The sequence below is a fragment of the Gymnogyps californianus genome, chromosome 2 (assembly GCF_018139145.2).
Source record: "Gymnogyps californianus isolate 813 chromosome 2, ASM1813914v2, whole genome shotgun sequence".
NCBI lineage: Eukaryota > Metazoa > Chordata > Aves > Accipitriformes > Cathartidae > Gymnogyps > Gymnogyps californianus.
This window is the reverse complement of record NC_059472.1, coordinates 23,933,325-23,959,350: the sequence shown is the minus strand read 5'-3', so window position 1 is coordinate 23,959,350 and position 26,026 is coordinate 23,933,325. Positions and strand designations below refer to the sequence as shown.

Sequence of the window (26,026 nt, the reverse complement as noted above, 5' to 3'; positions counted from 1 at the left end):
TCTTCAAAGATACAACTCTATGCACAAGGTTCAGTTGGTTGATGATGTGTGTAAAGCTAACCATATATATTAAGGACATAAAGACAACTGAGGGCTCATATTGTAATCTCCTCAGAGCAGAGAACTTGGAATTTTATTCTTTTATAGATTGCTCAATCACTTTAATGATTCTTTCTGGAGACAAGTATTAACTAGTGATTAGAAGTTTTTTTTCAAAGGAAGAAATAGCAATTAGTGACTGACCTCCACTTGCAATTTGATGGGAGTTCAGATCCCTAACATCTGTCCCATTGATAAGCTTTACCAGAGCCAGTAAGCTGAATTTGATCTTAACATCCTAAATATGTTTCTCTAATGCAGCTGCAGGTTTGACATGTTCTTGCATTACAGTTTCAGCAACTACCTTAGTTTATCATGTGTCCAAAAACAAGACTGAAAACCCAACCCCTTGTTGGGTTATCCCTTGTTGGTATCAACAAATTTTTAGTTCAGATCTCTTGCATTTTGAGGCACATAGGCAGTGACTTAACAGGAAGTGGAGATAGACTGCTTCCTTGCCTTCCTTCTTAAACTTTTAATCCAGTGGGTAGAAAGACTCATCTGATGCTTAGTGTGGCTGGATTCAAGCTGGGAGAAATTAAGACTTTCCTACCCTCACATTTGAGGTCTTTGTTTTCTCTTGCGGACTTTGACATTTTTCTCTTGGTGTCTCACAGCAGATAAAGTTACAGTAACTGTCCCACTGAAGACACTGCTTCTCACTTCCTTGTTGCTTCACAAACCAGTATTATCTGCATGTAATGATCATCATTTTTAATCTAATGATCATAACTTTTAATGTCCAGATGTAAATAAACAAACTAAATGATTTTAAAAACAATCCAAGTTTAGAGCTCCTAATGTGTATGTCCAGAGTCCTGCATTCTTTGCTTCAAAGGGATTTTTTTGCAAGGTTTCTTCCTTTTAGATATTTGTTTGATTTTATTAGTTATTTTTGTTCTTGTAATAATGCATTTATTTTTGCTGTCCTGTATAAAGCTAAATTTTATTGTTCCATTAAAACAGACACTGTACTGAGAATTGACAATGGATAGTCTCTGTTCATTTTCTAAGACATTGAAGCTTGTACTTTGCGTTATTTTGTTTTCACAATTGTTTCAAGGAAATCTGTTTTTTCTGAAGTTCACATATGAATTAACACTTTACAAACATTTTTCATCACTGACAATTTCAATTCCAGAACTGATGTTAAAAAAAAATACTATACAGAAGTCAGTTTTGAAATGATCACATTGTTCTTTTCTAATCCCACATCTAAAATTTTCAAAGAAAAAGTTAATTTTTTTATTAATCAAAAAAAAAAAAGAAAAAGTTGGTGAATCTTGAAGTTCATTGTTTTCTCCCTTGTAATAAATTGTATGATTAGCAGTGTTTCCTACAAATAAGAGGCAAAGGCAGCTGCAGCTGCTGAAAATTTGCCTGTGTAAGAGATGATATAAGATGTCAGGCAGCCTTTAGTGAAGCCTATAGAAGAGCAGAAGAGGTTTTGAAGACATCAGTCTTGGAGATGTTTTTGGAATGAAGTGTTCCAAAGTGGGTTTAATTATTATTTTTTGATAAAATTAACTTGGTCCTCTAGCACAAATAACTGTATGTTGCTGCCTGAAGACTAAAAATTGTGTTAGCATATGCAGACATGTCATATGACTGTTTTCATTGTGAGTAGTAGTGACTTCAATCTTGCATTTAAAAAAAATAATTCCAAGACTGTAGTGGTTAACTTCCTTTCCCTTTCTTCTTCTCCCTGCGTGCTCCCTTAAGAGTTTTGATATTTGTCATAACAGTTGCTTAAATGTTAAGAAAAAGGATCAAAATTGTCATTTTCTTGATGTTGATATGAAAGATCAGATTAAGAAGTAGTATGGATTTGTAGGTATGTAGATGAAGCCTTTGTTCATGTCAAATATAAAACCAGCATACATTTTCTGTTTGCCTAAGAGGAAAGGTGTGCAAATGCTGACTGAAATTATTTAGGCATTTAAATTACATTCGTATTCTTCTAAGGCACAGTTCCTGAGTTCTAGTAGCAGGTTACTGGTTTTGTTATTTTGGAAAAAATGAACTAATCGTATTTTACTGTACAGGATATGAGTAATAACAAAAATTAAATTTTTGGAAACATTTTGCAGGTTCCAGCTTTGCAGTTGGGGACTCTATATAAACCTCTGGACCCAGCTGTTCACCACTATATTCTTTCAATCACTCTGAGGTGTTGATTTTAAAAGAATGAGTTGCTGTTCCTAAAATCTACAAACTGAAAATATTTCATAGCAGGCCTGTGAACTTACATGGATTGGTTATATTGGTGCCTATGCACGGTGTATAAGGACCAATTCATGTTTTCATTCAAAAACAGTGAAGAAAACTATTTTCTCTAATGGTACGCCAGATTTATCCAAGTATTTCAGCAAGTCTGTATTACAGTTTGTCAGCGAACTGGGTACAACCAAAGTGTATTTAAAAATCATTTAATTAGGACAGATTCATTTTCACTCCATGCCACTACACAGCAAGACTTGCTTGTTCATATTTCCTTAAATTTATTCTGGAACTTGTCCAAGTTCAGCTTTAATGAGTAGCCTATCCTGCTAGTTACATTAGGATTTATTTTCCCCTGGAGGAGAGTGTTTGAATTGGTAGGTTTTTAACCTGTTCAGTTAAATGAACATATGTTCACAACTGCATCTTAACTCTTGAGTGTAAAGATTTGAGAAATAATTATTTCTATTGTTACGGTTTTAAAGTGCAGTTTAAATAGTGGTTTCAGACTCCAACTATGTGCCATAAGTGTTTTAATATGGTGATGAGTTTTGATGTGAAGTCACATTCAGTTGCTTAATACAAATTTAATGATACAATATTGAAACACAGATCTGACTTGGTTTACTGAAAAAATTATTTCTACTTGTATTTTCACTTATTGCTTGAATGTATCTCTTGGGTCATAAAACTTAGTTAAATATAGCTCAGTACCTTATTAATGATGGATTTTCTGTATTAACAGGTGCAGTTTGGTAGCAAACTTGTATTTTAAGTTCTTTTAAATGCATTATTTGTGTTTCAAAACTATTATAATAAATCCTGAATTATAAATGTACTTTCATCACTAGCCAGGTCTAGTTAAAATTTCCTTTAAGCAACATTTGCTGCACACATGGTACAATACTTCCCCCTGCCTTGATTTTTTTTTTCTCTCTATAAAAAAGGATTTATTTTCTTCAACTTCCCATTCCTCCAAAGTTATCTGAAAAGGACCAGTAGACTTTATTCCTATGGGATTGTTAAAGTACCATAAGCGTAGAATTTGCATATTCCTAAAAAAAATTTCATACACTGTTATTACCCATAAGGGACTATTTTATGTGAAACTTTTAAGTTTTAAATTTAGCATAGTTCAGTACAGTAGCTGTAATATGTATTAAATGAATAGTCAAACTTTTAAAGCAAAATCTTTTCCACTGTCATATTGTAGGCTGTGATTGTCACAGCTCTTCAGACAGCCCCCCCCCCAAAAGTACATGAATTTATTAATACAAATGTGTTATTTTAGATGGCATCATTGCAGCGTTATGTTTGTCCTGAATTTTGCTGAAAAAGCTTTTCTACCTTCTTTCTTCCTTTGCAATCTTACATTAGGGAACCTGTCTTTTGAAATATTCAGACACTTTTTTCTGAAATACTTAGTTTTAATCCTGCAAAATAACATTCAGAAATAAGAGGGAAAAGTAGAAAATATAACTTATCTGAAAGGATAACAAAAGGAAAAAGAACAGAAAGGAAAATTGTTGTAGTGCACTTCTGCAATGAGATAAATAATAAAAGATCACAATACATGGCTTGAAAAAAAGGAATACTAGGAAACATTCTGATTGATATCACCATGCATTACATTTCTTTCCATGTAATGCCTGCAAAAGCTTTGCTAACAGGCTTATCTAGTTTTCCAACTTCAGTTCTACATAAAAGTAAATGGCTTGTGCTGTCTGTTTAATCTTGAATTTTAAAATAATTTTTTTATTTATTGTGTATATAGCATTTGTTTTACAGGGATGGATTTTCCTAAGTACAGAATCACCTTATACTCATTTACTTATGCACACCTTTTCTGCTTAAATTGATAAATTACAGAGCTTAGACTTACACTCTGGGAAATTCTAGGAAAGCAAGTTCAGATTCTAATTTGGGACCAGCATTAGAAAAGGCCACAGTGTTGCAGTCTCCACTTGTGCTTTTCCTGGAACCCAGAGCTTTTCTTCTAGTGACTGTATGGATATATGTACATTTACATGGAGGAACGTTTGTGTGTCTGAGGAGCTGAAATGAGAGATATGTTTTATCTAATTGTGTCCACAAGAGTGATCTTCATGTGTCCTCTTGTGCATGTTGTGTGTTAGAAATTGTCAGAATACATTCCAGGCTGTTACTTCCTTTTGGCTGTCTATCTGAGTCAAAGTGTTTTTCTTTTTTTTTTTTTTTTTTTTAAATCAGGCAGCATCTTTCCCTATTTGCCTGACTTAATACTGGTACTGTTTTCAGCTTTTGTTTTGTCTCTCAAAGTAGTTCTGATTTTCTAACTAGCTTATTTTTTGAAGTGTAGACAAAAATGTTTTTTTAAATGGCTTGCTTGCACCAACAGATTTCAAATGGTTTTGTTTGCATTCTCTTCTCAAATGGTCACATGTGGTATTTGTACTTTTTGGGGAGAAGAACATTTTCAGAAAAGGTATATGGTGTGTTTGAACTTCAGACTGAGAGACAGGAAGAGCTTCAGGAGTTTTGTACAGATATTTCTTACCCCTTTGGTGACCTACTGTGCTGCAGTTGATAGAGTAGTGATCTCAGGCAGCAAGGCCAGCATGTGGTCTGCTCATGTACTCTACAAAGTTCTTTACATGACTGTCAGCAGAAAAGGCAGGTAGGAGATGCTTAGTTCCCCCAAACAGGACAAATGTAATTTTTCTAGTTCTAACTCACTGTTTGGTGTCAGTGACTGCTATAAAAAAAACTGAACAAGCAAACAAGGCTAGTACAAGATCTCTTCTGAAAAGGCCTCTAATGGGTTTTAATTTTCCTAGTAACAGAGGCTGTATCAATCCAAAATAAGGTAGGTCCAAACTTCAAGAACTGATGGTGTCATTCAAACAGTAGACTGCTTTTTTGTTTGTTTGTTTCATTCTGAAGGAAATTTCTACCAGACACAAGGCTGAGTTCTCCCATATAATCATGAAATGTTTTTCCTTCATCCATGTTTTTTCTGCAAATGGCATTTGAAGCTGGCAGCACAGTTGTGTCATTAGCTTCAAATGAGTTGCAACTCAGAGGCAGTCTTGTTGCTGGTTTCCTCCCCCTTCTCAACATTTTTGAGACAGGTAATCCCGATTCCGAGCTTTATGAGGTTGAAAAACCTTGGTCTAAAGAATACTGATTACTATTACAGAAGGCTACAACATCTGTTTTTGTTTGTTCTTTGTCGTCCATCTGTATTTATATCAATTTTCTGAGATCTTTCATGAGTGTCTTCTTTCATAGGAATCAATTTTTCTTTTATTCCCTTGTTTTTATTTTTAGTAAGGAGCAATGGAATTTACTTTTGTGGATGGGCTTTATCTATGAAACTTTGATCTATGGTGTAGACATCCACAGCTGAGATAATTATCGTAATCTCCCTTTATAGGCAGTGGGCAGAAATACTGACCTGCAGAAAGCAGTTCACTTAATCCTCAGATCCAGAATGAATGGATCTCTGTTACGAGTATAAGTGCTGTTTTCTTTCCTTTTACCTTAAAAGGGTCTATACAGCCATCTTAGATATGGATGTTTGTTTATACTGTAGGTATCTAACACTTGATGAGATTAATTCCTCTTGTTCCAGAGAAAATGGTTTTCAGTGAGCTGTTTCCTCGTATTGACAAGGAATTGAGGGAGGAGAGCTGTTTGTGACTTAAGGTGAATGCTTTTATGTGCATGTCCAAATTCAAAGCGATGTCATTACCTTTGGCTGTACCACCATGTCAACATGGTAGTTGATACATGTCTTCTGAAGTTGAGAATGCTTGTTTCTAAACCATATTTCATGTCACACAGGCCTTATCTGCAGCTTACGGGCCAAAAGTGTTAGCAGCAGAATATTTTGCTATTCTGCTTCTTCATCTAGATGATAATGATCATGGGTCTGAGAAGTGATGATGTGCTTTTTTTCTTCACAGTTTTTTTGGTGAAGGGCCACTCTCCCAGTCAGGTGCAGAATGTGCAAGGAAGTCTACTTCTTATTGCCAGAATTTTGGGTCACTTCATGCTGCTACAGATTTTAGAGTTTGAGCATCAGGAATGGCCTGTTTCTGAATTCATGGAGCCTCCTGCAGAGTCTCTACTGCTAGTATGACCTCATGTATGTTAGGTCATATGGCTGCAAGAATTCTCTTGTGGAGCCAGATAGGAGATGCAGTGTATTGTGACTGCTTGTGACAGTTCATTGGAAGGTTTTGATTTTGCTGATCTAAAGAGCCATTCAGTGTCTGCAAGGGAATGTCTTTACATTTTTAGTCCCTAAAACATCCTTTACCAAAATGTTTGTTTCCTGGGCTAAGGGATTGTGTGAGCAGCTTCAGCAGCTTTCCCTCATTTGAGGTTCTGATTCCCAATAGAACATTAACCTAATATTGTTAATTTTCATGTGACTTTAGGCTTGTCCCTAAAATCTTCTATTGGAGGATATTCTCCAGAATGAGAATGAGCTAATCTGTGCATCAGTGATTGTATTTTGGGGACATTAGAGAAAATAATGCTAAATAGCACAAAAAGTACATTTCAGTGATGGAGCAGGAGGTGATTAGGGCAAGAATAATAATGTTGTAAATGTGCTGCAGGAAAAGGCTCCAAAATGAGAATATTAAAGAACCTTTGCAGTTTTGGTTGAATGTGGCAAATCAATCTGTTGCTTAATTTCAGGTAATAGTGTATATATTGCGAAGAAAAAGTAACTTACTGACTTTGCTATAGTTGTGGTAGAGCCTTCTTGTTGATAGTGGACTATATTGTCACAGAAGAATTTATTTCCAAACAGAATGTCCTTTACCTTGCACTACCCTCCCAATGCCTGTCCCTGCCTGTTCCTCCTCCCCAATTATAAGGTAAAAGGCATTGAAAAATATCAGAATCGCTTAATGAGCTCTATGTCAGCCAAATATGGAATATGAGGACAAATATGGAATGTAGAACTCTTTGTTTGTATTTTGTTGTATGGATATTGTCTGTATGGTTTTTTGGATCGCTGGATATATCTCATTTAGTGATTCACTGTAAGCTTTTAAATAAAAATTTTTCAGAAAATTCAATTTTTGAACAGACTTCTTCTGTACTTTTAATAACTGCACAATTTTATGAATAGCTCTTATTTTGGTGGGAGCACTTGGAAATGCTGTTATTAAATATTTTAAAACCAAGAGATAATTAGATAAAAATACATGATTTTTTCTTCTCATGTTTTGGAGGGAGTTGTAAAGTTAAATCATGTAACAGAATTCCTATTTAGGGTGAAGTTCAGTATGAGTAGAATCTGTTCTTACAAGAAGAAATTTAACAGGCACACAGCTCCAACCTTACAAACTAACTGCTTATAGTCTGGTATTCTGTGACTAAGTTTTTAAATTGTTATTTTTATGCACCAAAGTAATGATTTTCCTTTTTTTGTTCTCTCAATTAACAGGACCAAGCGAGCTCATGTCCCACTAGCAGAATGCATATTTGAGCTTCCTAATTTCACAGTTCAAGCAACTAGAGCTCAAACTGTTCTGCTTCAAACTATTTATCAGAGCTGGTGTCATCCTGTTGGAAATGTCAGTTCGGTGGTGGTAAATGAAGCTTTACTGAATGATGTTTTCCAAACTTCAGGTAAATGTGTGATGTGTTTGGTTAAGTATTTATTATGGTACAGAGCACTGCTAGTGAATGTGCATACAACTATATCCTTTAAATCCAGGTTTTTACTTAGAGTAGTTAACATACAGAATGTTTTCTGTGTGTATGGGTATTTATAGCTTATGCTTAAAATCCAGGATGTAAGCTAAGCCACCAAGCTTCACTCCTTGGCACCAATTTCTGGATGCATTTAATTTTCCCACACAGGATAATTTTTCCATGCTTCTCTCATCTGAAACATCCACTCTTGCTACCTTATATGGTGCAATGGTGTAACTTAAGATCATTTAGAGGTGAAGCTGGATTATTAAGGGCTTTATTAATCAATGGCATATACTGAATTCTCTTAAAGGGCTGCAGATGTTTCTCATCCAGTTACATAAATAAATGTTACTTAACTGTTGTGAAACTGCTGAAGATATGCATGTCTTGATGATGATATCAATAATGAAATTGGTTACCTGTCATCCTTTTGCAAAACACCCATGGATTTCAGGAGTAAATTAAGGCTTTTGACCAGCTTAGAGGAGACCACAGTCTTCAAGTGCATAAAGGTCATCCAGAAGAAGATAATATATTTTTTTCTTTATATTTCTATGTAGGCTAGAATAATTTAGACCCACTATTGTTTAGACCCATTGTTGTTTATCTGTTGTGAATAAACAACAGATTAGGCTACCACTGAAAGTCTTTCAGTCCTGTTTTTCTCAGTCCTATTTTCCTTTTTCAGTCCTGTTTTTTAAAGTTAAATCTGTGTTGATCTGATGGTGCAAAAGAACTGTTGTATGTTCAGATGTGTAACCCTTGAAATAACTGTTTTAAGTGCTTAGTTTTTCCTTCTTTCCCAAAAGTCACTGATTCTCTTCATTCCTTGATTCTGCATGGGTCACCTAAGGATGAGATTGTGAGGTTTTATTTTCAAGTACTGGTACTTCTGAAGGTAGCAGGTTCACAATCCACACCTCAGAGAAATGTGAAGATACAGTCATTTGATCATTTCAGATGGTCTTAGGGTTTGCACAGTTCCAAACTAACCTGTTGCATCATTTAACATGTTTCAGTCCTTCAGTTCAATGAACTGTGATACAACTGTGCTAACAATATATCTGCAGAATAGAAATCTGGAGCACAGATTTTAAGTACTTACAATAAAGTAAATGAACAGTATAGTACCCTTGTTTTGATCTCCTCCTGTTTGTGGCTTCATGCTTGACCTAGTAAATTTTATACTTCTGTAGTTGTACTTCGCATTAACTAGATGAAGGCAGCTTTGAGTTCAAGGCTATGAAGTGATTGCTGTCTACCCTTTTGTCCTAGTTCTTGGCTTGGTTGATTCTGTAAGTCTACTACCTTTTGTTAGAATACTTTTGTGTAAAATTTAGTATTATGCCTTGTTGAAAATCATCCTTGTATTTAGTGTCAGCTTCCAGATACTTTAAGTAACGTGTATGTGTGTAAGCTTCTAAAGAAAACCTGACTGTAATTGCACAGGGAAGTTGGAATTTCAGCTTTTTTTCCCCTTTTTTTCCAATGAAGTAACTATGAGGATAATGTAGTCAATAAGGAACTTTTCAGTAAACAATGTACATCTGTTAATCACTGATATTCTTTTACTAACATTCAGCTTAGTTTCTCCAACATAAAATAACAGCTGATGAATGTTCCTTGGGAGTCATTGATTTGGGTTCCTGCCTGCCATTGCATGCCCCTGTGCTCTTCTGGCCTCGTGCAGATCGGCCTTTGATGGGCTGATGGCTCCTGTGGTGGGTCTGGGAGTAGCCCAGCAGGGTATTATTTGGGCTCCCCCTCCTGCCATTGTCTCTCTGAGCATCTTTGTGGGTGTACAGATGAGCTTTATTGTATAACCTAACATCTCATGGAAATAATAGCCTTTTTGTCAACGGTATTGTGTTTTCCATCTGATCACAGCCCATTTTTAGCTATGCACAGAAATAGTACAAAAGTACTTCAAGAAAATAGCTTTCCATCCTTGTGGTGTTGCGGATTAATTGTTTCTTTGATCAGTTTTGTACAAAGAATGCAAATGTAAACACATTTGCTTTATTTTCTTTTATAGCTCTTTCCCTTTGTTCCTTGGCTCTTTCTGACTTTGTTCCTACGAAATTGTAGTGTTCTTGCACGAAAAATTAACAATGTGGTTGAAGGTCTCCTTACCTTCACTTTATCCTATTTCCCAGGGGATCTCTTTCTTGAAAGACACTGCTTTCATTGTGCTGTTAGAAGAATCATAAACTGTTTCATGAGTGGTTGCCCGAACTATCTTCTACCTTTACATTTTCAAACTTCCAAAAGCCATCTTTCTAATTAGAAATATAGCAGGACAAACAGCTATGTCTCTGTCTGGATTCTTATCCCCCTGTAAGAAATAAATAAAAAAGCTCTGCCCAGACATAACGTTATTCTCAAAAAAAGAAAGGGCTTATATAGTTTGTCTTCCTATTTTTAATGGTCTGCTGTTATCCAGAGATTTCCAGCAAATCTGCCTGCGTACAGTCTGGATCACAGGATTTTACACATTCTTGATACACAGTATACCACCATGCTTTTGTCCTTTGTGAACAAACTGTGCCCTCCTATAGAAATGTTCTAGTTATGGATTACCCTTCAGATCTGTTCTGCCAATTTTGAAAATATACTGAGACTTCTAGTCTCAAATGTGTTTGCCCTTTGTTTATATAGCCTACATCTTTCTCAACTGCCTATGTCTCTATTGCCACTTTTCATGTGGTGATTGAAGAGGGTTATTGGGCTGAAACAGTTGTTGCTGAGCTCCTTATGTCTTTATTGAGGCTTTGTGCCAGGTGCTTTTTGTGAGTGAGTGATGTGCCTCCATAACGGATTCATTCAGTATTACTTGAACTCAAAAGGGATACCACAAGCCTTTGTATTCTCTCAGCATAGATCTTTTTTAGCAGGAATTATGGTCCCTAGTTGTATGTTTCTTCCAAGACAGCCATCTCCTCTAGTTTTAAAACTGCATCACTGAAACTGTTCTTACAATATGGGCTAAGACATGCTGTAGGGAAAGAAGAACAGATGAATTAGGGGAAAAAAGAAAGGAAGGAAAAAGGGAGAAGGAGGATCAGCTAATAAAAAGGGGAGAGACAGGGGAAGACAAAGCAAGGAGAAGCAGGTAGAAAGAGTTAAAGTAGAAAAGCAGTAAAAGTTAAGAAGGCCAAAATTTAATAGGAATACAAGTACAAATACAGGAGTTGCAGGAGGAGGAGAGAACATCAGAGAACAAACACATGACTGTTGGCCCTTTGATATGCTGTGGAGAGTCTCACAAGGTATGAAGGCCTCTTTGGGAACCTGTCTGCAGGGTAACTGCTGAAAGACTTTCGCTGGATGTAGTTTAAAAAGGGAGCTCTGCACTGTGTATTTCCACAAACATAGGAACGGAATTTATAGCTAGTATCTGGGGTTCTGTCCTACGGTTTCATCTGGAGCAGATATGTTTTTCTGCTCCAAAACTTCCTTCAAAACTAGTTTAGGCTGAAGGTGGTGTAGGGATTCAGAACAAACTCTCAAGCTCTTTCCTGTATAAATTCTTGTTGGGAATAGATTAAGGGAATACCAGGAAAGGAAGATTGCTTGAAGATTAACACTCTTATGTCCCACACCTACCTTCCTCCCCCTGCTGTCCAGAAACCTTTTTCTACTAGGAGAAAAACACTTTCCTCAAGTATTTCATAGTTTCTTTGTTATTAGACTTGCTGTCTTCATCACATAGTCCGAGAGTTTCTCTTTTGATTAACTTGACCAAAGGCAAGCTGTCTGAAAAAATAAGTTTTGAAGTCTCAAAAGCAAGTTGTGTGTGCTTGGTTTCTGACAGAATTTAAGGATGAAGTGCCTGTACTATTTAAAATTTGTATTTGTCATACATATTAGTAAGGTCTGTTATCTTAAAACTACCAGTAAAAAGATGTGTATGGTACTGTGACTAGCTGATTGAGCTCAGAACTTGTGGAGGACACATAAAATGAGTATTTCAAGAAGAATATATGGCTTTTACATGAGATATTATGCCTTCATTAGCTTGAGACTATGTAATTCTGCTAAGAGCAGATTTTTAATTATAACTGATTTGGAATTTAAAGATACAGGTAATAGCTTAATGGGATTTTTGAAAGCACCTAACTCCCTTCGTTACAGTGACACCTTAGCACTTTCGTAATCCATAGTTTTAAATGCCTACTTGGTAAAGGTTCTTTTCAAATGTCAACTGGTATTTTTAGGGTTCAGAGAAGCCAAGACAATAAAAAAAATTGTGATAAATATAAACAATGAAACTTATTACTTGAATGAATAGGCTTTACCATTAAAAAGTACAAGAAAGATTCATACTGCCTAAAATAGTATGCAAGAACAAAAAGAATAGAAAATTTAAAATAGTAGATGGGAATACAAAGTGACAAAATGCAAAATAAGAAATGGATAAATAAAACAGCTGCAAACAACTGTTTGCTCTTTTTCATGGGTCAAGAAAAAGGCATTATTAACTTTGATAATGCATTACATCTAAAATAGAAAAAAAAAAAGCAGTCTTCAACCCACACATAGCTCTTTGAAAATTTATGTTTGTCTTTTCATTTTATTTTGTAATCCTTTTGGTATACAAGCAAAACAGTATCTTACATGTCAGTTAAATAATATGTTAGTTCTTATGCTTGCACATGCTTGTGAAACATCTCAATTTTGCGTTTCATCCACTATAAATGTGGAAACAAACACGAATCTGAAATGCATCATGCTTTCTACATTTTTGCAAGTAGATGTATTGATGTTAATAAAATTATTTTACAATTATTATTATACATTTTCTTTACAAAAATAGGTGTACAAAATAACAAAATTTTAGAAAAATAGTGCCAGTTAAGATCTTTCAGAGGTTGAGCATAATTAATCCTATGGAGTAATTTAGTGTGTATTTTTTCATTATTTGTTAGTAGGTACCTGAAGCACTCAGTTTCTAACCATTTCAGCCTGCCAAGAAAACATATACACAGTCACACATGGCTTTAGTTTACTCTGGAAAACTGGAACTTGCTACCACTTTTTCCTTGTCCTGTTCAGGTAGTTCATTATTTTGTTGACAGTTCGGTTCCATTAATCTGGTATTTTTGTGGAAAATTGCTTGCAGACCTTACATTTCTCTATTGAAGGTGATCAAATAGGCATTTGAATCCCTCATGTAAATGAAGTCTTAAAGTTAAAATAAAATCTACTTTCCAGAAAGTAACTGTAAAACTATTTTATGCAAGATTTCATGTGGGATACCTTAATGGTTGAATAATAAATTTTACCTCATAAAAATGAAATTCAATAATACAGTAGCTTTCTCAGCGCAGTAGCATCTGGTTGAATCTCATGAGAGCCAATATTTTCCAACTCATTAGGATCATGTCGTTCTGTATGTCGTCAACATTGACTTAGCCAAGCTACCTTTACTTACATAACCGCCAAACTATTAAATAGGTCTCTTGTGGAGTGAAGTCAAATATTCCTCTTATTTTGCTTTTGCCTTGGAAGAAGAGAAGAAAATGTACATACTGTAACATTTAAACATCTGGTCTAAACCACATCAGGGTAACACTGAGGAAAGTAACAGGATTCAGTATTCTTCCCAGGTGTACATATAAAAAAGGGTTGTGGAGCTGCTGCATAGTTCTTTTAGCCACTTAGGAAAAAGACTGAAATAAGTGACTTGCCTTTCTAATACCCCTGTTTTTAAAACTACTTTTTTCCTCTTACCTGCTCCCCTGCCACCAAACCCCAAAACACAAAACCCAGCAAAAGCCCAACATTTCAAAGTTTAGTAGTAATGCAGGTTGTTAAGCTCTAATCACTTCCTTGCAATGTATTGGCATTTAATCTCTGTTTATTTCACATAACGTGGCCAGTTTTGGCATTTGTTTTGAGGAGTATGACTTAAACTTTCTGTTTAAAGTCAAAGTGTAAGAGTGTATTCTCTTAAGTAATGGCTGGGGAGTGGCAGGACACATCTGTATGAAAGTTTAGTGTCTTGCATGGGTGATTGTACCCCCATGTGTCCTCATCCTTCATGTAGACTTCTGAATGCAGTGTGTAAATAGTATTATTTTTATACATTGTACATTTCTGTGAAAGTCTGGTAGATTATCAGCTCTAACTTCAGATGGAAACAGAGTGTGGATAAGCAACCTAAGCACAATTTTTTCGTTATCTTAATTATTTGAGCTTAATATAATTGTGTATAATCTTTTATTTCCTCTTATTGTAGGCATTTTCAGTGATATTCTTAAGTCATAAACTGACACTGAACATGGGATAGGTGGGACATTTTGTCACTTTAATATGTAATCAGTGGGGTTTAGCTTGTTGAGTATCTTCTTAATAATCCTCTGCCTGAAGCAATGATTCTGTAGTGGCCTGAAATGAGGAACTAACATGTGAAGTATACATGTAAACCAGTAATTATAATTGCCTTTTTATTTTTTCCGGTCTAATTAATATAAACGAATAAGCTTTGAAATTGAAAAATACAGCATTCTGATGAAAGAATGCTGGTAGGTATACTTAAAGCATTCATACAAGCTTAACTCTGATTTGTAACATCGTGCTAAAGAATCTAGTGTACTTAAAAATCCACTTGAGACTTTTAAAATGTCTGTTGTGGTGAAAGTGAATGTATACATAGTGTCAACAGCACAGTCAATGACAAAAAGAAAAGCTAAAAAAATCAATAGGTTGTGAAAGGAATACATATATACATGACATCTATAGATATACATAAATGTATATAAGCTGCTTAAGTTGAATTGTGTTTGAGAATTGCAGGAGAGCTCAGTTCAGCATGTGTGTTGAAATTAACAGCGAACTGTTGTTTGTTATGTTGGTGGGCTACCAAAAACAAGACACCTAATCTTAGAGCTATAAATAGTGCACTTCCTCCAGAGCCTGTAGTTTATTTGCACAAATAGCAATGGAAGCTGTGACTGAGAGCACCTGTTTTGTTTGTTCAGCTGTTAGCTTTATGTTATTTCTTGTTCTATTATGAAGGGTGTGTTTGGACAGCAGGGAGGTAGGCTGCGTTTTTGCCTTGTTCTAGCTGCCATGTACTGCATCAGGTGAAAAACTCTACAGGGAGGTTGAGGTGGTGGCTTCTTTTCTAAGAGCAATAGAGCATGTTGAGACTAAGCTACTGGAATTCAGCGTTATGACAAGAAGGCTGGGAAGAACATAAGTCATGAATCTGCTGCATAACAGGAACCAGAAAATTTCTGAGAAGAGCTCAGAGCAGACACAAAAGAAAGCTTCAGAGATAACGGAAGGAAGGATTCTTTTTTGGAGGAGGACCCAGAGAAGTTGTTGGCAAATTTAGAGCGAACCAGGAAGCCATCAGTGGTTGCTGATGTAAGAATAAAGCATGAATGAGAAGGCCATGGTGGTTTTTTGGTGCCTGTGTTTTAAGAAAAAGGTGCATGCAGAGGTCCTGCAACAGAAGTATTGACTGCGTCATGCTACCATTTGCTGAACAGTGCTTTTCAGAAGAGTAGAAGGAAACTATTTCTTTGCTCCTGGCAAAAAATAAGAGTCGTCAGAAAATTCAAGTTGGAAGGGACTGCTGGAAGTCTCTAGTCCAATCTTCTGCTACAATCACGGTCAGTTACGGGATCAGACCAAGTTTCTTAGGGCTTTATCCAGTCAGGCCTTGAAAATCTCCAAGGGTAAGAATGCCCTATCTCCTCTGTGCAACCTGTACCACTGCTTGACTGTTCTCATGGTGAGAAAGCTTTTCCTCCTATCCAGGCAGAACCTTTCTTGTTTCAATATATGACCATTGTCTTTCATCCTCCTACTGTGCACTGCTGTGAAGAGCCTAGTTGCGTCTTCATCACAACCTTCTCATACATACTGGAAGGCTGCTAATATGTCAAATGTATTACTGCTGTTTTTCACCTTTTTCAACATTATAGCAAAATTATAACTGAGGAGTCCTAGCTAGTGCTAAAACTCAGTGATGGTGCCTCTGGAATCTGTTTCCTGTTCTAATTCTCATGCCAACTAGATTTAACTTGAGCTTTGATGCTTTCAGTGCATACAAACTGAGTCACACTGTCTGATTAATAAGTATACTAACGTATGACATCGAATACTTCCAGTTCAGAGCATCACTCTGTGGTAGTTTGACAGTTGTGGAAATTTCAGAAGTCAGTATCTCTCCTTTTCCCCTTCAGATTAAAGAATCCTACTTTGTAGGATATTAGATCAGTTTATATAGTGAGATATTCTGAGAGGGAAAAGAAAATGCATACAGGTGATACAACACAAACAAATGATGAATTATTTATGTCTACTAATTGTATAATCTGTTCTGTTTATGGTTTCATGGGACCTCCTTTCATCTTAAAATGTAGACAAAGCTGTTGTGGGCTGCTAAAATTGCCTGTTACAGGGTTTTGTTTACAAGTTTCATTTCTTGGGCTTCAGTAGTTGCTATTTAAAAATCTTAAATGTGTGCTATCACATTCTGTAGTGCTGTTTCAAAATGCCACTGTTGGAGTGAACATAAAACAAACAGATAACCCCCTCCAGTAAACAAGTAATAGCAGATCCTTAACTTAGATTGTAAAACTGAGGTATGATATTTTCATACACACAATCTTCCCCCTTCTAATGGTTCTGTACTGTTCAGGTGAATGCCTTCTATGTGCATTAAAATAATGTCAGCTATTAAATTTCAGCATCCAGTTAGTTTGGTTCAAGAACCCCTTTCTGTGCCATTCATCTCTCCATAATACATCCATGTCTTCCATTTTTTTTTCTCCATGTGGGTAAATAAAAGTATTAAAATTTCTATATGGACATGGTTGAAAAATGTGTGGGGATCTTCCCCACTTTTGTCAGCTGCAAGTGCCAAGAATTGTAAGCATTAAAAAAGAGCACAAAGATAGTGACTAAATTAGGTATTTAACCCTTCTCCAAATTACTGTAGATCCAGAAGAAAATGTTCCAGGTAAGTTTTCCCGTGGAGATTGTCACTTACAGATGTTACACTCTCACTGAAGATCTTTTCTTGGAAAAACAAAACCCACTATCCTCAGGTTTATGCATGTAAAAAGAAAAAAGGTAATGATTGTATTGTATCACTCTGTTACGCATTTCATTCAGTCTGAGTGAAATAGTTTGTTCAGTGTTTAATGCTGTGCAGAACAGTAGTTTTGTTTGAATAACAACATGGAATTTTTTTGCCATTGTAGGGTTAAAGTTAATAAAAATGCTTTGTGATCCTGAAACAACTTGGATCACTTTAAAACAAGTCGGAACATCTTAGCATATCTTCCTCCTTGTTCAGAACGAAAAATTTTGCACTTTGGAAAGCAGCAGGCTAATTAGAGGTTTTGATCTTGATGAGGCAAGAAATATCAGCAAGGAAATTTTGAATGGAATAGATTATTAGGGAATGTGAATGAAATGAAAAAATAGTAAGTACAGAATTGAAGAAGTTCCTGTGAGGAACTTCTTGTAGTAAAAATGTTTGCTGTAGTAGTAATCTTTAGGGGGAAGAAAAAAACCCAAGGCATAATCAGTAGTAGATAGATTTAAGAATAAGCACCTTTATAAACTATTAAACATGGTAGAAACATGTTTTCTGTTTGCAAACAGGTAGTATTGAAGGCTGATCTTCAGTAGTGAGTTTACGTAATGTGTGTAGTCTTGATCAAATAAAAGTTGCAGTGAGTTGAAATCATGTGACAGATTCCAAGTATTGGACTGATGCTTAAAACTTATTATAACAGTGCCTACAATACTAATAGTTTACAAAATACTAGTATGCTGTAAAATTACTTTTGTAATGAACTCTAGTGAATGGCATGGAAAATTACTTCCCATTTGTGGGGGCATTTTGGTTCTTGTGACAAGGTAAGATGATAACTACCAATGGTATTCTTGCCATAGAAAGATACCAGAGTATTACATAATGCAGTAGCAATTGCTAGTCTGATGCCCCATGTGATTTATATTAAATCAGGCTTTTTAAAAAGCTACACACATTGTGATTAGTTTAAACCTAGAGATTATAGATCCGAATCCCAGTTTGTAATTGCATGGATATACAAGAAAAAGATATTCTTCTTCCGGAATGTATCTTGTGGGAGAGTTGTTAAGCTGTTGAAATGCAGACTGTATGAGGAATGGTTATTGTGAGCCTTGCAGTAAAGAATAATGTTTTTCCTATGTGTCTAGTCCACCTCATAGTCATAGAATAAAATTAATGCAAGGTACATGTAATAAAGTAGTGGTAAGGACAGCAAGTGTATTTTTACTAGAAAATACTAACCTACAATTAGAGCAGTGCTTTGACCATGAATTGTTTAGGTAAGTATTACGCCTCTAAAGGTGGGCAGTTCTTTTGGAGAAAAATTCTACCAATGGTAGAAATACACAGTAACGTAAAAAGATAGTAAGGCAGACAAAGTTAGTGAAACATTAGATTCTCAGGAAACTATAGTAAGCAAGAAAATTTTTAAATTAACATTTTACTGTTTTGATTTTGCTTTTGGAGGGGAATTAGTGAGGAATAAATGAAGAAAGGGAGGTGTTCTGTTACAGTGTTATTTAACAGTATCCACTGAATGTCCCTTCTGTTTGTGTGAAGCGCAATAGGAAAATTAAATATGGCACAGCAGATGTAACTGCTTTGATCTTGCTTTGAAGTGTTGTGCTATTGTACGAAAGTATTCCTTACTTTGCAGTACTGTTGCTGTAGATTTTTTTTTATGAATAAAGATACATATCACACTATGCAATATGTTAATTAAAAGCTCCAGTTCTAAGGAGATGTCAGAGTTCTATGTGTAACCACAGCTCCTGAATTTTGGAAGCTTTGTCTTATGCAAATAAGAGCTCCTACATCTGCTTAACATCCTCCAAAACATACTTTGGAACCAGGGCTGCTGTTGATTCAGGGGAAAGTAATCAGAGCTATTTCCAGAAACACCTTTGTTTTAGTTGGAGATCATCTAAATAAGCGTAGTCCCCAGTCTGAGCTTAGTTTCTTTCTGTTATGATTATATCATAAGGCTGGTATGGATACAGATAAAACCAAATACGTGTTTTACTTCATTTTTTTTTTCCCTGTTTCACCCTCATCTTTTGCTTTATTTTTTTTTTTTGTTTTGAGGGCAACATGATAAATAAAGCCAGATATTACACCTTCTTATGCTGATTTCTCCTGTCTTTATACCCTGGCTTTGTTGCTGCATCTCATTCATGATCTTTTTCTCCTTTTACTGTTTTTATGCTGGATCCTGGGATATTCGACCCTTTTCTTCTTTATTGGACTTCTTTGTTCTGATCTTTTTCCTCTCTCCTTTTTATTTGCCTCTTTTTCTGCTTTTCTTTAATAAACAGCGGGGGAACTGATCAGTTAGGTATGGAGGGGTAAACTTGTCTCTTGCATGGTAGTTTTTCTTGTTAAAGATGCTTTTTTTGAACTGGGGATTTTTGTAACTATTTTCTTTTCCTCATTATTACAGGGCATGGGGAGTGACTATGTAGAAAATACAGAAATTAAGAAGAAATGCAGTTCCCGGGTAGTGTTATAGAAATATTTTAAATCTAGACTAATGCAAAGGGTTTTTTGGAAAATTTGAAAAATTACTGGAATACTTCAATTTAAGACATTGACATGTTTTTTCTCAAGCCACTGTTGGAAGAAGAAAAGCCTCATTGCTCTAAGGGGTCTGATCTTGTTAAGAAACTACATTTAGTTCTTTTTCATGTGAAATGTCACCACTGGATGATTCAGAGGAAGATGTGAGAACCCCAGCATTGTAGAAGCTAGTGATATATCCTTGCACCTCTGCAGAGGCTTTGAGTTCCCTTCTTATGTTAGTCTCTTTTTACCTGGCTTGCGTGACATACCACAGCTGGATACAGCAGTTGTGTTATGCCAACTGTTTTATTCTTGTATTAGTTAGGATTTTTCATTCTCCTATATGTAATCTCAGATTTGGGATGGGGCCAAGTCATCTTAAACTAGGTATTTTAGTAATTGGAATTACTGGAGAAAAGTTTCAAAAGAAAAGTAATAACAAGTAAAAATACTAATAAACTAGTCACATGCTTTACTACAAGCTGACCAAGAAGAGTTTCTGTGCTGACTTAGAGCTGTCCCAACTTACTATTTTAGGAAGTCAAGGAGTCCTTGAGATTTCCATTTTCATCTATCTTCCGGAACGTTTTTCTTATCTTTTTACTGTCTTAAAGAAAATCTTTCCTGAAAAATCCCTTCTCTGGTATCTCTGTATCAGCCTATTTAGTGTGAGCTCAGTGGACTGTACTCAGAAGCAATCTGGTGTCTTTTGGTTTCAGTTTAGATGGCAAAAAAACATCCTCCAAATGTGGTTGTACCCCACTGTTTGATAGCTGGGTCCATTCAGCTTTCTGACTTTGTATTTTCTGATACTTTGGCTGTCGAAGGACTATGTTAAACTCTGTTGCTCCCCTTTAACATATATACCAACATGTCATCTCAGAAATCCAGACCCCAATTAAATTTCGGGATGCAGAATTATACTCTTTTCTGAGTACCTTCAGATTTGTTACCACTCTGAAGAATTAGTCAGCCATCCATCTGTAGTGAGTGTCAGCAAAAGGAGGAGTTAAGTGCCTGGTTTAGTTGTTTGCTTGGTGAAAGAGAAGGTTTCAAACTTTTATACTTCCAAAGGACGAGTTAGGAGTTAGGTATAAAATAAATGTTTTTCAGAGACACTTTGGACATAACATGAGTCTGTTGTGATTTGCTATCAGAGGTGAGTCCATTTTTACCCAGTAGAATGGAGATGAGTGGCAGCCCTGCCTTCCAGAAGGGAACAAAGTCTCCTCTTCCCTTCCATCCAAAGTGTACCAAAGAGTAAGTGTTGTTTTGTTATGGTCTGTTACAAACCAAGGAATTGGGAACGGGGAGAATGATTTTTTTTTTTTTAAACCAGTTGTGCTGTCTTTCATGCTTCCCAGGATTTAAATACAGTTTTTGTATGAGTGCTTGAAAGTGAATATTTGCTGTTGTAAGTAGTTGTGACTGTGTGCTTTGTAAGTTCTTGGCAGTAAATGTCTGACTGACAAGTTTAGAATTGTAGGGTATACAATGTAAAACACCTGTGTATTGGGTTTGTGTGGTAAGGTTTTGGTAGTGGGGGGGCTACAGGGGTGGCTTCTGTAATAAGCTGCTAGAAGCTTCCCCTATGTCCGATGAAGTCAATGCCAGTGGGTTCCAAGACAGACCTGCAGCTGGCCAAGGCCGAGCCAGTCAGCAACGGTGGTAGCGCCTCTGGGATAACGTGTTTAAGAAAGGGAAAAGAAGTTACAGGGGAGTAGCAGTTGCAGTGAGAGAGAGGAGTGAGAATATATGAGAGGAACAACCCCGCAGACACCAAGGTCAGTGAAGAAGGAGGGGGAGGAGGTGCTCCAGGCGCTGGAGCAGAGAGATTCCCCTGCAGCCCGTGGTGAAGACCATGGTGAGGCAGGCTGTCCCCCTGCAGCCCGTGGAGGACCCCACGCTGGAGCAGGTGGATGCTTGAAGGAGGCTGTGACCCCATGGGAAGCCCGTGCTGGAGCAGGCTCCTGGCAGGACCCGTGGCCCCGTGGAGAGAGGAGCCCACGCTGGAGCAGGTTTGCTGGCAGGACTTGTGACCCTGTGGAAGGGACCCACGCTGGAGCAGTCTGTTCCTGAAGGACTGCACCCTGTGGATGGCACCCATGTTGGAGCAGTTCGTGAAGAACTGTAGCCCGTGGGAAGGACTCACGTTGGAGAAGTTCGTGAAGGACTGTCTCCCGTGGGAGGGACACCACGCTGGAGCAGGGGAAGAGTGTGAGGAGTCCTCCTCCTGAGGAGGAAGGAGCGGCAGAGACAATGTGTGATGAACTGACTGCAACCCCCATTCATGTCCCCCTGTGCTGCTCGGGGCGGGAGGAGGTAGAGAAAATCAGGAGTAAAGTTAAGCCCAGGAAGAAGGGAGGGGTGGGGGGAAGGTGTTTTTAAGATTTGGTTTTATTTCTCATTATCCTGCTCTGATTTGACTAGTAATAAATTAAACTAATTTTTCCCCAAGTCGAGTCTGTTTTGCCTGTGACGGTAATTGCTGAGTGATCTCCCTGTCCTTATCTTGACCCATGAGCCTTTCATTTTGTTTTCTCTCCCCTGTCCAGTTGAGGAGGGGGAGTGATAGAGTGGCTTTGGTGGGCATCTGGCATCCAGCCAGAGTCAACCCACCACAACCTGTTAGATATCTATTATACTTAGTCTTTTTGCAGATTCTTTTAGAGTCCTAGTTAGCTTCTAAAGAACATAGTTTCTGCATGTATTCAACAGCTTTTCAAATGCTGTGAAATTATGTTATAACAAAGATAACACACAGTTCAGAAGGGTGAACTGCACTATTCTGGGCATAGTCTTAGGAAATTGCCTCTAAAAATATACTGTTTGTGCCAACAAACCAGGTCACTTCAGAGACATTAGGAGTCCATAGATGTTTATGTCTACGCTTTTGAGACTGACTGTAAGCTTTAAAGCAAAGCTTTGAGGCACTGACATAACAGCATTTGCAGTTCTGTTGAAAGCTCATATGATTGCATCTTGCTATAGCTCTCATAGCTCCTGGTTTCATCAGTTAACTCTGTATTCTGTCCACTGGGCTTAGATGAGGTGGTTGTGATCACCGAAGTGCTAAGCACTTGATCTTCTGTCTTTCAAGAGAGCTTTTTATAAAACTTGCTTTGATGTCTACTTTGTGTTCAGGCTACTTTCCCAGTGGGATCACTTTTATGCTGCTATCTATTCGTATGTTGCAGTATCCCATATGTTATCAATGAAACACAGCTTGCCAGCAGATTTGTGCTTATCACCAAGATAATACCTCTTCCATATTCAGCAATAAGAATAACTACTTCTTTAATTCATAAAATTTACCTTCTGTAAATTTGCACAAAGGCTTGAAAAACTCTATGCATGTACAGAATATTCCCTAAATACAAGAAAAAAACTAGCTGAAAAAAGGAATAGTACTGGACCAAACTATTGTCATGATCTCAGTCTTCCCATCTTATGCCCTCCCAATTCCTTTGCTACCTTCATTTGAATGATTTGTCTGAGTTCGAATATAAACCTTTAGGGGAATTTCTTTCTAAGGATGTCAGTAAAGAGCTGTTCTAACTTAAAAACTGGAGGGGAAAATGATCAACAGAAAAGAGCTAGTGATCAGTTTTTAGGGCATTGCAGTAAGCGCTAAAAAGTCCACACGTATGGTTGTGAGATGAAATAAATATGGTTCAGAGCTTTCACTGAAAAACATATTTTTTTTTTCCAATATTCGTCTGTCAAGCATTCAGTCAGATGCTGCATTTGCTATGGTAGCATTTGACGAGAAAATTGGGGTGCAGAAAAAGAAGCTGCAGGCTTTATAACAGAATACCTTGAAGCACACGTACAGGTAAAATGGATTATTTTCTAGAGAACTAAATTTGTGTATTTCCCTCCCTGTTACATTCTGAAGCTGGTCTGAGTTATGAAGACTGTCATTTAGGTTTCTGTAATACTGCCCAATCTCCTGGAACCTATCTAACTGTACAAAGGCTTCCAGGGTGACCACGAGATTATGTTTTATTGCACCAGGTGGCTTTGTTCTTAGGCTTTCAAAATGGCATGAGTATCTGTATGTTAATTAGTTTTTTGTGAGATTTTCTTTAATTTTCCCTTGAAATTCTTGTTTGCTGTAATGCAATAAGATTTCTGTGTAGAATAACAATTTCTCTATGTGTATGTATCACATTCCTTAATCTCCTTTGCAGTCTGTTCTTTCAGTGTTTTACTCTGTTGTTTGAATATAATTGAACACATTCTGATAATATGTTTGTTTCCTATGCATTTATAATACTTTAGAAGTTTCTACCACAAAAAGCGGGGAAACTTGAAGCTTTAATATGCCAGCCTCAGTATATGCCTGAGTATTACCTATTTGGAATTGCAGTTCACACTTCATTTATGAAAGTATAAGCTTCTGATAGATCACAGAAATACTGCAGAAGTCAGTTTGAAAGCTTTACAAAGAATGGCAGAAAAAAGAAATTGTTTGAGGTGGCAGGATGTTGAAGAGACCTGATGGGGCAAAGAGGAGATTTGGGTTTCTGGATTTCTTCTGCCTGGGGAAGGGGTGGCAAAGGGGGATCCAATGCTGACACCCAGCATCTGCAGGGGGGTGTTACTGACTCTTCCAGGGCAGCTCCCGAGGAGCTTTGTGTGTCACCTCACTGTCACCCATTGCAATAGCAATGCAGTCACAGTGCCCCAGGGCAGGTAAAAGGGGGGTCATCTTGGGCCCTGCTGCCAGACTGCCTGGGCGTCCCAGCCAGGACAGAGCTGGCCCCAGCCCAGACTGGTGTTATGGTCCAATAGCATGAAATAAGGAGAATAATGAAGGAGGAGAGCCCTAATATGTGAATGTTCTCTGCATCAGTGAGCAGGACTACAGCTGTTGGTAGACTGCTACTCCTCTTGGAGCTAAGAATCTTGAATTTGATTATGGTGGTAGAAGCAAGAGTAAGAGATGAATTTTGAGGTGGCTGGTAACTTACATGTAGGAATGAATACTGGCTATTCTCAAGCAGAGGTAGGTGCTCTTTGAAACCATGATGAAATGGTGATTGTGTCAGATTTCTTCACGTGGTGGTTTAAGATGTATGAAAAAGGTCAGAGTTGCAATTTGCTTGTTAACCTTTCTGAAATTTGAGGAATAGTCTTTTAAGCAACTTTTCTCTAAGGCTCACTTCCCTCTTATTTTCCCTCTTTTTCTATCCTGCAGTATGACTTGCAATTGCTGTCCAAAATGGTAGTGAAAAATAATGAGCAGATACAATAGGTAAAATAGGGCCATGAACTATAGTGTAAATTTTTTTAACCAGCTCTAACTTTGCTTTATTGCTGTTTTGAAACTTTTTTTTGTTAATAATACATTGTTTAATAAGTTGTAGTCACTAGAGGTTTCTCTAGCATCTCATAATATAAAGGGAAAAGATATGCCCTTCATTTCTGTAAAACCCACTTCAATTTTCTTCTATACTTAGGAGTTATGTTCTATTTCATTGAGGTAGCACAGAGCTTTTTTGTTTTAGTCAATTAGAAAATGACCTCTTAGTGCAGTTGCACTTAAAATCACAGTTCGGAGCCAAAGTACACTTATGGGTGCTTCCCTGTTTGGACACAGCTTACCAAGTGGAGCTCAGAAACTTGCTGGCCATAGCATGAGGATGCTTTCTTCTTTTTGTAAGCCATTGAATTATTATTTAAACAAAAGAGTTAAAATATTTATAATTTCTGTAATTCACTTTTACCTATATGAAATACATACATACCCTTTTGGCTAAGTCTTGGTATTCAAGTGGGGAATATCTTTTCATTCTTTGCCATTTTTTGTCTTAGTTTTCACTGATTTTAAGCATATAAACCAAAAGACCGTAATGCTGAGAAATGGCTCCATAGTTGTCCTACATCAGATTAGCTCTGTATGTTGTCTTGTCCTCCCAGAAGCCTCGAAGAACAGCTTGACTTCCGAATGCCATTCAAGTCATTATTTTGGCATTCGAAAAGCCACTGATCTTCTTAAGGCTCATGTGGACTTTGGAGCGGGAGATGAAACTCCTAGCAGAAATTACTTGCAAGCCTGGAAGAGTTGCTTTGTAAGAGGCAGATCTACTGGTATTTGAGGCAACTGCGTCATTTATTCAAAATGAAACTTTTCTGGCTAGCAAAATGAGGTGTAAGAAGTTCCAGTAGCCAAAACAAATTCCAGTTAAAAGATGCTTTTTTATGTTGACAGTAGTTAATGACTGCAACAGCTTAGTGAGACTGCAGGATTTTTTTTGATAGATTCATGCTGCTGTTTAAATACAGGAGGGGAATCCTGTGGCCTTTATTTTAAAAGAATTGAGGCTGGATGATCACAAAGCTTCCTTCTTTTCCTTTTCATTCTGTGTTACTTGATGCTTC

The 26,026-nt window shown here is 37.0% G+C and overlaps 1 protein-coding gene across 1 annotated transcript in view; it reads left to right on the top strand.

Annotated features, from left to right (window-relative positions):
* VPS13B (vacuolar protein sorting 13 homolog B) overlaps positions 1-26,026 on the top strand; it is a 484,683-nt gene that overhangs the window by 101,295 nt on the left and 357,362 nt on the right. The window contains exon 17 of the mRNA XM_050892705.1: positions 7,766-7,950. Within this exon, the coding sequence (XP_050748662.1) occupies positions 7,766-7,950 (185 nt within the window). The remainder of the gene's footprint in view (positions 1-7,765; positions 7,951-26,026) is intronic.